The sequence below is a fragment of the Phalangium opilio genome, unplaced genomic scaffold (genome assembly GCF_054372755.1).
Source record: "Phalangium opilio isolate 3A_F unplaced genomic scaffold, DU_Popi_V2 ptg000039l_2, whole genome shotgun sequence".
Lineage (NCBI taxonomy): Eukaryota > Metazoa > Arthropoda > Arachnida > Opiliones > Phalangiidae > Phalangium > Phalangium opilio.
Window position 1 is genome coordinate 2,240,044 of NW_028324163.1, and position 14,898 is coordinate 2,254,941.

At 35.2% G+C, this 14,898-nt stretch overlaps 2 protein-coding genes and 1 pseudogene across 2 annotated transcripts in view; all 3 read left to right on the forward strand.

Moving 5' to 3' along the window:
- The first annotated feature begins 1,951 nt into the window (after positions 1–1,951).
- Positions 1,952–14,898, forward strand: part of LOC149680222 (uncharacterized) — a 394,290-nt gene continuing 381,343 nt past the window's right edge. Inside the window, exons 1-2 of the mRNA XM_089834564.1 lie at positions 1,952–2,223; positions 2,564–2,722. Of these exons, the coding sequence (XP_089690690.1) occupies positions 2,034–2,223; positions 2,564–2,722 (349 nt within the window). The 5' untranslated portion in view covers positions 1,952–2,033. The remainder of the gene's footprint in view (positions 2,224–2,563; positions 2,723–14,898) is intronic.
- LOC149680223 (uncharacterized) lies at positions 3,876–4,657 on the forward strand. The gene is made up of 3 exons (XM_089834649.1): positions 3,876–4,084; positions 4,147–4,306; positions 4,480–4,657. The coding sequence occupies exons 1-2, from the start codon at positions 3,908–3,910 to the stop codon at positions 4,261–4,263; spliced, it is 294 nt and encodes a 97-aa protein (XP_089690775.1). The 5' UTR covers positions 3,876–3,907; the 3' UTR covers positions 4,264–4,306; positions 4,480–4,657.
- Positions 11,986–12,097, forward strand: LOC149680224 (U5 spliceosomal RNA; annotated as a pseudogene).

Sequence of the window (14,898 nt, forward strand, 5' to 3'; positions counted from 1 at the left end):
TTGACATCTCTCTTTTTTAAGTAGAAAGGGTTTATAGCAGCGGAATGGATAAAGAATGCGCGTGAGGAAATTTGTTTTCACTCTACAGGATAGGCAACTCCCTATCTCGAGCGACAGCTTATTCTGTATATACTCTGAAACAACATCGGTTGTCAGCACGTGCAATGCTAGGTCTCTATGTAACCTAGCTTTGTACGTGCTGAAAAGAGACGAGCCTCGAGCTAAAAAGTTCGCGGATATTTTAAATCCTGAAGATCCTGAAGTTTTTGTCTCTTGACAGCACGTACAAACCTAGGTTACATAGAGACCTAACTTTGCGCGTGCTGACAACCGATGCCGTATCAAATTATATACAGAATAAGCTGTCGTTCGACATAGGGAGTTGCCGATCCTATAGCGTGAAAACAAATTTTCTTATGCGCATTCTTTATCCATGGCAGCGGTACGACAGACAACGGTCACACGGTTCTATGCCAGGCCCATGGCATCTCTATCGTTTCTATGGTTCGCAAGCACCCTAGTAGCACCAGCGATACGTTTTGGAGTTGGCTAGAAGTCGCGCAGTTGGTAGTCTGTCGCAATCGGTTTGTAGTCGTAACCTATCACTTACCCGACCAGTAAAGCTATTAAGCCAGCACAAAAACCAAAACATTCCCAACATAACAGATAAAATATCTTTCTAGGATACCATAATCATAATAACTTTTAAAATATTTATTTTGTTAACTTTACAACGTTTAATTAAGAATTAAAACGAAGAATTAAACTGAGTTTTAGCGTTTTTCTTAGGAAACATGGGCCAACTCCTACCCGACTGTAAATTTTACTTTTTAAATACCTTTATTAAGGCGTTTATTAATTATTTTCTTCACAATATGAGTAGATGAAGATGTACGCAAAAAATCCAAACATGGACGGAAAAAAGGCAAAGAAAAAATGGTGGCGCTCCCGACTCCACCACCTTTGCCTTTGGCATTCGGTAATCATTATCTTTATTTTGTACTTATTTTAAGTTAGCACAACTAACTTGAAAACTGTAGTTAGTTAAACGATAATGGAATAGACAAATCAAGTTTAAGTCAACCATGGAAGACAAAACCTTCATGTGAAACGGGTGCTAAAACCACTTTATCATCAGTTACAAATCCAAATAAGAGTGTTGAAAATTTGGAAACCTCAGCTAGTCATATGGGAGCTGAAGAAGCTTTTCAAGGATTGAAAATGAAAGAAATCATTACTGGTAAGTAATATTGCCATAGAATTATATTAAAATCTATTTTCCATAGAATTTAATTTTTGTGATTGGCTTTTGCCACACATTGTGTGGCAGCAGTGCAGAGGCTATTCCCACACACTATGTCTGGCAATAATCACTGATCACTAACTTAATTGATTTATTTAAGTCATGAGGGGTACGGTTCTGAAGCCACAGGTCCCTTTTATAAAAATAAATGAAATAGTTTTTAAGAAGCCTTTCAAAGATAACAGTCCCCATATACCGAATAACGCTAGATCTTTTAAGAAAATTGAAACACCTTCATTTTGTATTTCTGTAAAGCCTGGTGATAATTGTTTTAAACTAAAAACTACAGGCGAGGTGATAAAGGTTAGACATATTTATTAAACCAGGGTTAAGGAAGTAATGGTTATCGGAAATTTGTGCAAATATCACAGTGATATTTTTGACTATACTCTTCGCTCGTCAGTTTTGGGAATATTTTTAGGTAGACTTTATAATCAAGTAAAAACATTCCCTCTCTCTTCGCTGGAGAGAAAATGTTTTCTTTTTGAAGTTAATGGCTCTCCCTTGGTTAAAATTGTTCCATTGGTTCACAACGGCTGAAACTGTGGCAATTTCAATTTACATTTTCAATAATTTAAAGTTTTTTTAAGAAATATGTGGGTTAACTAGACCTCGGAAAGGGATTTGAATTCATATTAAAATATGGCTTTAATTTGTTAAAACGTTTTAGTCTTGCATAGTGGGTCTTGTTAGTATTTGACTTGGGTAAGCCCTAGTACTTCCTTTTCAGATGTATGTTGTATTCAGCTTTGAAAACGAAGGTACTGTTGAAGTAGTGCCATTACAATGGTGCCCCGATGAAACATCATGTTATTGGCCACCACTTGCTTTACAAAAAGAAGTTATCCACTTAATTACCAAAGGAGCTTCTTATGAGAAAAACTGGACGCTTTATCCGGGAAAGATTTTATTCAAGTCAAGTAAGACGCTGTAAAACACATTAATGAGACCACAAGCTCATAAGGTATGTTCCACAAGTTTGTCACTGGTTAATGAGAGCTTGTCTTGAAGTGACCTGGGTGAAACGTCGTAGATTCTCGTAAAGCGACGCCTAGTGAGGCAAGGCTTACCACACAATAAATAGGAAGATGGACCGCAAAATTGCGTGTATACGCGTGTTTCTCGCTCCGTTCTCAAACAAGCTCTCATTAAGTCTCTAGCATTATTAAGTATAGGAATTAAGTGTCATACTTATGGAACATATCTTATAAACTTATGATTAAACCCACAGCAACATTAAAATTATCTTTACCATCATAGTGATTTATAGCCGGGCCCGAGAACAGCTTAGTAAAGCTGAATTAACCTCAGACTTGGCTAGTGAAATAGAATTCGGAAGAGGGCTGCGTGGGCAGAAAAACAAAAGAAAGAAGCCTCAAATTGAGGCTATGATGTCTTCACCATCTGATTCTAGTTCTGGTAAATTTTACTTTTTAAATAGCTTTATTAAGGCGTTTATTAATTATTTTCTTCACAATATGAGTAGATGAAGATGTACGCAAAAAATCCAAACATGGACGAAAAAAGGCAAAGAAAAATGGTGGCGCTCCCGACTCCACCACCTTTGCCTTTGGCATTCGGTAATCATTATCTTTATTTTGTACTTATTTTAAGTTAGCACAACTAACTTGAAAACTGTAGTTAGTTAAACGATAATGGACATAGACAAATCAAGTTTAAGTCAACCATGGAAGACAAAACCTTCATGTGAAACGGGTGCTAAAATCACTTTATCATCAGTTACAAATCCAAATAAGAGTGTTGAAAATTTGGAAAACTCAGCTAGACATATGGGAGCTGAAGAAGCTGAAGAAAGTGCGCGTACAAATAATAATGATCTAGAGGCAGCAAGATTTTCTAGTCAGAACTCTCCAGGATTATTAGATAAAGCAAGAAGAATGTGCCAAAATTCCCCATCATTCCAAAAATAAACGGATGAAATAACTTCCAATTTTTAGCCACCGTTACCAAAGTCAAAAATTCAGAAGAGAAATCCTGGTCCAAGCTCCTACCACTCATCCGAAGCCTCTACTAGCAAATTCAAAAGATCCGAAACCTTACACCCAAATTCCCAGCGGTGTGAGTCCGCATTTAGGAACGAAGTAAACTACTTGGATGGTAAACTATATCATTTAATATATGAATTAAAATCAAATTTTAATATCCGGAAATTTCTTTTCAGGACCAATTTGGGGTTATTTTTCCGAAGATTTCCGATCTTGAAAGTTATAATAGTTATTTCACGATTCAATTTCACTAAATTCACTGTTTTATAAATTTTATTGCTAGCTTCTTTGGCTTCTAATACTGAAATCTTGAGTGGAGCTACGCATGGGGTTTCTGCCTGGAAAAATAGCAGGCCACATGGTACAATCCATTTTTCGCTAACTGTTAATAAAACTGCTTTAATTCATTTGATAAAATATTGTAGGACCTCGAAGTGATGGTTATAATCAAGCCTCTACAAATAATTGCAGCATTGTTAATGGTATTGATTTGAATTATCAAATAACCAAGATGAAAGTATAAATTATTGATTTAGAATGATTAACTGTTGAATTTTCAGAAAGTAACAGATCTAAATTCGAAAAATCTGTGTTTTTGATGCTCTCAGACATAAATATGAAGCTAAACAGAATACTTAATACACAGCAGGAACTGGCTCGTAACACTTCAAAGGACTGCGAAATTGAAGGTTTACCAAATCTACCTTTGGCTACTTTGGAGGATTTACAATATTTGGAAAATCTTGTAGAAAATGAAGAAATCAGGAGGAGGATTGTAAGTTTCCCAAAATAAGTTATTTATAGTTAACAAACTTGTCATATTAATTGTCTTTAAAGGTGAACAAATTAGCTGCTGTTGGAGGAAAAAGAGTTGGAGATACTTGCAGAAGCATTTTAAAAAGAGTGTTTTCTCATGGATTAATATTGCAGTTTAATTGGATTGGTATGAATTGAAAACAAGCTTTTCAAGGATTGAAAATGAAAGAAATCATTACTGGTAAGTAATATTGCCATAGAATTATATTAAAATCTATTTTCCATAGAATTTAATTTTTTTATCCCATTATTAGTTTAGATGAATTAATTGAGCCCAAAATATTGATCAAAGCACTAGCTCGTGTATGATTAACTCATGATCAAAGTCAAATTTCATTTTTTTAATATTAACAGATGCAGTTCAATGTAACATTAAGGGATCGCGTATTTATGACATCGAAGCTGTTATCAAGAAATGGCTCAGATACGCTGGTGAAAGAGAAGGTGGGAGAGAAGAAAGGAAAAAGAAAAAGGACAATTGTCAAGCTGACTAGAATGAAATGAAATTCTTTAATAAAAAACTGAATCCTAACTTGTTACTTTATTATACCTATCGCAGTTAGTTGACCATAAAAACTTTGGGGGAGGGGGATTGATCGGGGGGGGATTTATTGCCGGGAAAGAGAGGAGGGGTTTGTGTTGCAGATGTGGTGGTTTTACTATTGGCAAATACTCAACTTATGATGTAAAAAAATATGAAGGCCATCACATGGTTTAAGAGACGCTATCCTTTCCATTCCATCAAAAATACCAGATATTGGCCAAATTCTGGTTTCCATGAAAAATGTATCTCCTGCCCAACTGAAAAAACCGCTTTTGGCCAAATGCTGGTTTCTCTGAATAACGTTTCTCCTGCCCAGCTCCAAAAACAGCCATTGGCCAAATGCTGGTTTCCTTGAAACTTGTAATATCTGCCCAACTCCAAAAACAGCTATTGGCCAAGTAGGACATTTCGACTGTTCAATTGATGATTTGCCAACACTATTGGCCAATAGCATATTCGTAACTGTTGGGCCGATTGCATTTGGCTACTAGGGCAGTAGGGGGGTGCATACTATTCGAAATGTTTTTTTGATTTTCTTTGTTGTAAATTTGTAATTGTCAACTTAAGGGCGCTAAGGGTGTGAGAGTGTCAGCTGGACCAAGAATTTATTTACTATAAGAATGCCTAAAAAGGCGTCCGGTGCGCGCGTGATGGTCGACAATCCGCCTCATGGGTGGGGGAGGCTGGAAACGGAGGCGGGGCTTAATATTTTCTCTTACTCTATGTTTTTCACCATCTATCTCTTTTGCCTTCTCGTTAAGCCTTGGTTTGGTTTTTGGAACTCACGAAATCTTAAGTATAGTACACTTGATTCGATTTAGAAACAATTATAGAACGAACGATTTTCACGTAGAGACACGTATTCAAAATCCATTAAGTTAGGTTCAAAACCTTTAACTTACTTGTTAATGGCAATTAAAAACCATTCGCGTACCGTTTCAGCACCGCTGGCAGCCTCCATTTTCTGTTTTTTTTTGCTCGAGGTTTTTGTTCTCTATTCGGAATACGTCAATCGCGTCTGTATGACCTATCCCCTCGGGATCCAATAGGAAAGCGCAGAGCAATGACGGACATGAAAGGGGTGGGGCCTATTTGTCCACTAACACCGGCGTAAGAGTAGAAGCGTAAAATCTCGCTACTTAGGCATTCTTATAGTAAATAAATTCTTAGCTGGACTCAGCGCGGTCGTAGCCTGAAAATTCTGACTTGGCTATTTTGCAATATAGCCTGCGTTCACCGAGTCGCGTGATCTAGGAGGCTGTGACTCGACTCTGCTACTTAGTCTGTATATCTTCAGGAACAGGGTTAATGAATGTATTTACGGTTTTTAAAGGAATATGGAATTTATCACGGATAGCCCTGGATTTATATACTTGTCGCTGCGAATCTTCCTATATTAATGTAGTATTTCTAGTAGCCGCAGAGACTTCTGGTAGCACTCTGTATACATTTGGTAGAATACTTTTATAGAAATTGAAATGGTAGAAAATATTTATAAAATAAAAATGAGTGCGCTATTGCCTTGGTGACGAGGCCAGCGAAAGAAGGCATGAGAGTGGCACAAGGCGTACTTCAAGCCAGGACGATGTATACAACTATGCATCCTCCTTGCTCGTATCGGGCATAGCAGAGGCTAAATCAGACTACGACTAAATCGTTTTTTCATTGTTACGTGTAGTTTTATGGTATTTTTCATCACGAAATCTCCTAAAAATGATAAATGTAGTTATAAAATGTAAACGGGGAATGGAATTGTGCTCGAAAACCCGAGATAAGTAAATTTTTCAAATTATGGAGAGGGAATAAATTTACTACCAGTAAATTAAGTTTATTCAATGGAATAGGGTGATGGAACATTAGTTTCTTAAAGGGGCTGTCCGACGCCTTCTCCTTTTTTACCCACCCGCCATGTTAAGCTCTACGAGGAAGATCGTCCTTTGTCCCACTGTCCGAACAGCATCTTAAGCATGTAAGTCTTAATTTAAAAAAAACTTTTAATATCTGGGCCTTCAGTCACTTGCTTAACTCTCTTCTTATCGATACTTTTTAGGTCTTGGTTAAATCCAAGACGTTTTGATTAATATCTGTGACTTCGGTCTTAATTTTTGTTAATTTTGTGTAGACACGTCGGTGATTTTATATTGATTATTTCAACGCTTATTTCTGCATGCCGTAGAATAGGGAGCTAACAGTTCTGACCCTGAAACGTCACACCCTTCTATCTCTTACTGGAGTTTCATCTCCCAAGTGAACAATTTAATAATGAAAAAATATTTACACAAATTTAATCCTAGAATTGTCAAATTGAGACCATATAATTGCCAGAAAAATTGTAAGCATGTGTTTTAATATTAAATTTTTTAAGGTATGAAAAAGGGAAGGGGAGTTTGTTAAATTACTCCTAATATACTTAAAGATGCTTTTTAAAAGAGTAGTGATTTGCTATTGTAGAATCTGCAGTTTAGTTCAGAAAGTTACTGAGGTGCCTTGTATTTCGTTAGTGACATCTCCAATCCAGTTGATTTTAGCTTTTTTTCTATATTTATTACTATTGAACTCAGATGGCATTACTGCTTAACGTCATTAATTGGCAGCATTTTTTTACTGGTTCCCTCGACCTTGTTTTGTTTGGCAAACATCCGTTAAACAATGTAATATACCATCATGGTATACTACCTTTAAGGTGTTTTGATGAAAATTGAAGTCCAAGGTTAATCAGTTGGTGTTTTAGAGTAACGAGTGAAGTACTTGAGGTTTAATCGAGTGGTGAAGGAGGGGGAATTTGGGGTATTTCACCACCCGCGGACGCGGGGTAGTCAGTTCCTGTAGGGTAGGCATGCTGACAAGTCCCTTATTCCCTCAAAACTTTGTCGCCCAGAAGCTTGGCTTACAGGAGTGCGCCCAACTCCCAACATAGTCAAGTACATAATTTTTGTAACAAAACAAGCCATTGCTGTTCTAAATTTTAACAACGTTGAGGCAACTTTTGCCCGAAAAAGGTTTTTTTGCGAATCCATAGCTGTTATGAACTTCTATTGTGATGATGAACTTGTAGGCACGGCTTGCCAGGCCGTAACGTAATTATATAGGGAAACCAAAGAGGTGACATGTATTATTTGGCCTTGATACAGCTTGATGTTCTATAGACACTGACTCAAGCCAATAGAAAGATTATTTCTTTGAATATCTTTGCTTTTCTTAATCCAAAGACGCTCTAACTCTTTGAACACGCCAGTCTAAAGTGTCTGTTATTTCAGTGGAGAAGTTGTTGGGGTTTTTTTTATAATGATGATGATCATCATCATATTTTTAAGCTGTGTAGGTTTAATCTTCTACTATACTTTTAATAGCTATAATGAATTATCTTTCTGTTGTAGCTTAGCAGTTGGCACGTGTTGATACGATACGCATGTAGTTGTACGAAATTAATCTTTAAATTGTATGTTTCAAACTTGAAGATATACACTGCTTGTAGTATTTATGTCGAAATAATCTTAATCTTCGTTATATTAGTTATGTAAAGGGGCGGGGGTTGAAAGAAAACTTTACAATTTACTGGCAACTATATGTTCATTTAAATATAAGATTTTGAGGGTCTATTTTTAAAATTCTGTCACGCAACTCTTAACTTTAAGTTTGGAAACAGTGCTGCTAGAACATCGCAATTATTGTTTTGCGCGTGGGTTACCAAAGGGACAATGAAAAAATTTTTAATTTTTGGGAAAAAATATAAGGGGAAATTTAAGATTTAAAACAACGTCTGGGGATTAGAGTTTAATTCTTGATTGGGTTTACTCAATTTGAAATCAACTTTGAACACGTGTTCCAGCTGCTTTGGACTTTCTACAATAAATGTTTTAAAATTAATAATTATTTTCGAAATTAAGATTTTTTATTATTATATTCTTAACAAATATCCCTATTAATATTGATTGACAAATAAATTTAATCATACTTAAAAAATCGTACTTATATTCAAGGAAAACAATGCATAAGTCTAAGCTACCGAATTTCAGTTTGAGACATTTTCTGGCAGCCCTGTTATGATACTCTTCTAAAAACCCATTTTATAAACAGAGAGAAAAACATTATCGCTGAATTAAAAGCAAAAGTTAAATCCGCTGAAAATGCATATCCCAAACCTGTATTACCGTCAACCTAACCTCAAAGCACTGTTAAGTCTACGATAGTATTGATTTTACTGTCAAGTTAAACAAGTTCTCCCATACAAACAGAGCGAAAAATACGTTCTAACCTGTAGGGCTGTGCGAGCCTTGAATTTTTGGTATCGAGTCGAGTCTCGAGTATTTCAATTTTCCCTTATCGAGTATCGAGCCGAGTCTCGAGTACTCGAATCGAGTATCGAGTAGTTGGAAAATTTGTTTCGAGTATTTATCGAGTAATTGGGAATTGATTTTCAAGTGTTTTCACACTTTCTGTTAATTTATTGCTCTGATAATAGACATTTGGTGTAATTTTGATCATCGACAACTACTTCCATCAATTCCCGGACGGTATAAGTCTTCTTCCCTTTAAATTTAACTAACTTAATTCCCCATTAAAATATCTTCTTCGGAATCTCATTCCTCACCGAAGTCACTTGAAGCCATTGTTATACTTCGCGCAAAGTTCCAAACGAAAATTTCTATCCTAAACTTAAAAAATAAATAAATAAATAAAATAATAGTAGTAAACGCGCCTATAACAGTATTTCGTTACTTTTACTTAAACTATTTTACCAACTAGGAGCTACTACCCTACTACATTGCACTGGCATTTTGATCTAAACTACCCAATGAGCACTAATGTGCGTCTGTTAACCAATAAGCGTTCCTTTTTGTAGATTTTTATAGCTACTACATCCTATTTTCAGATGTCAAGGCTTTCCAAAAGCAGGTTCGAGTATTTATCGAGCTTTGGTTTGATACTCGAAACTTTTTCGAGTCTCAGAAAATCTCTTATCGAGTACTCGCACAGCACTACTAACCTGTCAGTAAAGGTAACCCCTCTACTGTCAACTGAAACGCGTTAGCCCATTAAAAATTAAGGTAAAATACAAAGTCACTTGTCAGTAAAGCTAAAATCGTGTCGGTTAGCCCCTGAGAAGCTAACTTCCTGTGATGTGTAGGAAAGGAAAATCAATAGAAAACAGGTGCCTTACCTTTAACTAACCACAATTTAACATGTTAGCGTGTATTTGGGATTTTGGTCTTGTACGACATTTTATTGCCAAGTTAAGTTGCGGATTTTTTACCTCTCCGAGTGGCGATGACGTCACGGAGAGGTATTGCACTGGACGTATCTGTCTGTCTGTGTGTCTGTCTGTGTGTCATGTCTGTCTGTCAGACCTCACGTGACCGCGTTCGCAGTTTACAAATCGGAGCAAACAAATACCCGATTTCCGGAACGCGTTCGCGGTTCACGGAAATTTGGCCATTCATCTGCCAACACGTCTTTACTAACTGGCTTCTAAGGACCACAATCTGCTAGTCTTTGTCCATCCCACATGGACACTTGCCTGTACTGGCTGGCTCGTAAGCACCGCCATCTTCTGTTCTTCGTCAATACCACATTGACACTAGCCTGTACTTTCTGGCTCGTAAGCACCACTATCTTCTGTTCTTCGTCAATCCCACATTGACACCAGCTTCTATGCACCACCATCTTCAGGTCTTTGTTCATTCCGGCTTCTTCTCCATCGTTATCGATTGGTTTTAAGTTATACGCGGCGATCGGCTAGGGTTACGAGAAACGTCTAGCCTCCCAATGGCAGGGCTTCCACCATCGGTTCACGAGAATGCGTTCTTATCTATTATTATAATGGAAACGAATCGTATATATACCCCAAAATTTGAAGAAAGCGGGCAAGAGTGGTACCCTTCACTTTAAACGTCAATATTAGCAAAGTTTCGAAAGATAATAGGAACAACTTTATTTTAAACGATTTAACTATTTTTAAAGTTATTTGCTGGCGATTAAAATAATTAATATCATTTATATTTAATTATTTATTTAAGATAAACTTATTTCTATGTAATGACACAAGTGAGAGTTAATATAGAACGAGTAATGAAGATTGCATCTGAATCGAAACACTACACGCATATCAAAGTTAATATGAAGCGAGTAGGATGATTAGATCTCTTACAAAACGGTAACATTTCCTTTTTGCAGAATATTGAATGGAAATATTTTAAATATTTTTCGGCATTACGATTCTTTAAGTAGTTGTGTAGCTATAAAGCTCTGTTTCATCTTAATATTCCAAGAACATCTATTGATATTAACATTTCAAATTTGGTGTTTACTCTTTAATTCTGCTTTACTACATTTATATATAGTGTAAACGCATTTTTGATATTCATTAGATAATGTGGATGATAATTCTTCATCTATGCACAAATGTTGAAACGATTGGGTCTGTGAAATAAGATACCCTAGATTTAAACTAGAAATTACCTTGTTTCGCCTCCTCTTATAGGAGGTGTTAACGGTTCAGAGTGAGCCGAAAGTTAAATACACCCTTCAGTGATACATTTTAGGTCCTCATTAGAATTAATGAGGATACAAAGGAAATTGTTAAACGCTTAAGCCTTTGCTAAAGACCTTGGCAACATTTCGCCAATTTGAACTATGTATTTCCGGTTTTTCTCATTGGCTGGTACACCTGTGTTTAGAAGGTAAATTCGTCTCGGCTCGGAGAGGTTTATTTTGGTTTCCCAACTTGTTTTCTCTAACGGGGTGTCTGCTTTGAGAGATACCATATACTGCTTATTTTGAGCCATGCCGTTATGTAAACGATGTATCTTGACACTGTGTTGAAAAAAATATGGTTTATATTTTATAGATGATATTTAGGATTTTCGGCAACTTATGATATTTTTAATGACGTCACGTTGCCTTGGCACAAGCATGTGCTATTTTTTCTTTTAACAATATTTAAGTAATATTAAACCGATATTAATTAATATAATTCATTAAATGAGTATGTGAAATATATATACTTAATAAGAGATAAAATTTTTATCTAAAATACATAAGATTCGGAAATAAAATGTTTTTCAAAAATGCTAAATATTGTAATAACTATGTTATAAATATACATAATCAAATTATTTCTTGACAGTATGATAGATTAACGTTGTTTAGACATACTAGAAGTATCGGTTAAGTATTATCTAATTATAAAACGTTAATAATTAAGATAACGCAATCATATATGGTGCGCTTTGGCGTTCCAATTTTTCTTCAAATACCATCCGTTCCCACTAAATTGTTATCCCTGCTATCTATGTATTTATACGGATAGCGGGGGGAAAGGCTCGCTTCATCACATCACGCATAAAAATTTCGCCTTTTACTAAATTTTTCCGCGCGATGGAGCGTAAAGAGCTACTGAATTCAATTTTTGAATTGCCCTTGTGGCATATTTATTATATTCTAAGTTCGAGATTAATCCAGACCACGTTGCTTGATATCTATTTATCAGTCAAAAATAGTAATGACATAGAGAAGATGACCACTGTGCACGTTTACGTTGAGATTAACTGACCGACCCTTCGAATATATATAAAGTTATTTACGGCAAAATAGACCCTTTATATTTTTCACCAGTAAAATTTACATTTCATCTTTACTTTAGAAAAATAAGATTTAGTTTCCTTTAAAGTTTAGAATGGTAGACGTAAATTCTACACCCACGTATAGCCCGTCATGCATTGCGATATAATATAGCCTGCGTTATGAAATGTAAAACCACAAAGGGACTATTTTCGCTACCGTTCGAATAAATATTGTTGGGCCTCGGTCCGGGAAAAGATGCCGTCGGAATATTTTAGCTTAAACTTAGACGCGTGACTGGCTTTTCAAATTATCTTAACTAACAATAGACAGGTTAAGAAACTAAATAAAAAATTTAAGCCTAAATTTAATAAACTTCTTAAAAATGTTTGATAAGGAATTAAATACAGAGTTGAGGACCGAAATACTTGAGTGGGATAGTTGGCTCTATGGGAAATCAACTGAAATTTGAGCCTGGCCCCCTTGTATTTTGAAAGGGGGATTGGGACCATGGCGCGCGAATAATTAGGGATCTTATACCTTCTCCCTAGTAAACTATTTCAATTTCATTTTTCACACTCGATAAATTTACAAGTGGGGACCTTCACAGTCATTTCAACAGACAAGTGGGGCCTTTTAAACACACATTTTCAAATTTCATGTATACTAAAATTTTATAGTTAAAATATTGATTATCAGAATGGAATTTAAGTAATCAGTCCTATTTCTAGCTTAACACTTAAGTTTTGAGCTATTTTCAGGTTTACAAGTGGGGACCTAAACCGTCTTCCAACCTTATATCTGGGGTACATTTGTGTATAAATTATTAGATTTTGAATTAGTGTCAAAGCCTATATGGTTCCATCAATTATTTCAATTTCATTTTTCACACTCGATAAATTTACAAGTGGGGACCTTCACAGTCATTTCAACAGACAAGTGGGGACCTTCACAGTCATTTCAACAGACAAGTGGGGCCTTTTAAACACACATTTTCAAATTTCATGTATACTAAAATTTTATAGTTAAAATATTGATTATCAGAATGAAATTTAAGTAATCAGTTCTATTTCTAGCTTAACACTTAAGTTTTGAGCTATTTTCAGGTTTACAAGTGGGGACCTAAACCGTCTTCCAACCTTATATCTGGGGACATTTGTGGATAAATTATTAGATTTTGAACAAGTGTCGAAGCCTATATGGTTCCATCAATTATTTCAATTTCATTTTTCACACTCGATAAATTTACAAGTGGGGACCTTCACAGTCATTTCAACAGACAAGTGGGGACCTTCACAGTCATTTCAACAGACAAGTGGGGCCTTTTAAACACACATTTTCAAATTTCATGTATACTAAAATTTTATAGTTAAAATATTGATTATCAGAATGAAATTTCAGTAATCAGATCTATTTCTAGCTTTACACTTAAGTTTTGAGCTATTTTCAGGTTTACAAGTGGGGACCTAAACCGTCTTCCAACCTTATATCTGGGGACATTTGTGTATAAATTATTAGATTTTGAATAAGTGTCGAAGCCTATATTGTTTCATCAGGTATTTGAATTTCATTATTTCACACTCGTTAAATTTACAAGTGGGGTCTTTTAAACACGCATTTTCAAATTCCATGTATATTATAATTTTATAGTTAAAATATTCATTATCAGAATGAAATTTAAGTAATCAGTCCTATTTCTAGCTTAACACTTAAGTTTTGAGCTATTTTCAGGTTTACAAGTGGGGACCTAAACCGTCTTCCAACCTTATATCTGGGGACATTTGTGTATAAATTATTAGATTTTGAATTAGTGTCAAAGCCTATATGGTTCCATCAATTATTTCAATTTCATTTTTCACACTCGATAAATTTACAAGTGGGGACCTTCACAGTCATTTCAACAGACAAGTGGGGCCTTTTAAACACACATTTTCAAATTTCATGTATACTAAAATTTTATAGTTAAAATATTGATTATCAGAATGGAATTTAAGTAATCAGATCTATTTCTAGCTTAACACTTAAGTTTTGAGCTATTTTCAGGTTTACAAGTGGGGACCTAAACCGTCTTCCAACCTTATATCTGGGGACATTTGTGTATAAATTATTAGATTTTGAATAAGTGTCGAAGCCTATATTGTTTCATCAGGTATTTGAATTTCATTATTCCACACTCGTTAAATTTACAAGTGGGGTCTTTTAATCACACATTTTCAAATTCCATGTATATTATAATTTTATAGTTAAAATATTCATTATCAGAATGAAATTTAAGTAATCAGTCCTATTTCTAGCTTAACACTTAAGTTTTGAGCTATTTTCTGGTTTACAAGTGGGGACCTAAACCGTCTTCCAACCTTATATCTGGGGACATTTGTGTATAAATTATTAGATTTTGAATAAGTGTCGAAGCCTATATTGTTTCATCAGGTATTTGAATTTCATTATTTCACACTCGTTAAATTTACAAGTGGGGTCTTTTAAACACACATTTTCAAATTCCATGTATATTATAATTTTATAGTTAAAATATTCATTATCAGAATGAAATTTAAGTAATCAGTCCTATTTCTAGCTTAACACTTAAGTTTTGAGCTATTTTCAGGTTTACAAGTGGGGACCTAAACCGTCTTCCAACCTTATATCTGGGGACATTTGTGTATAAATTA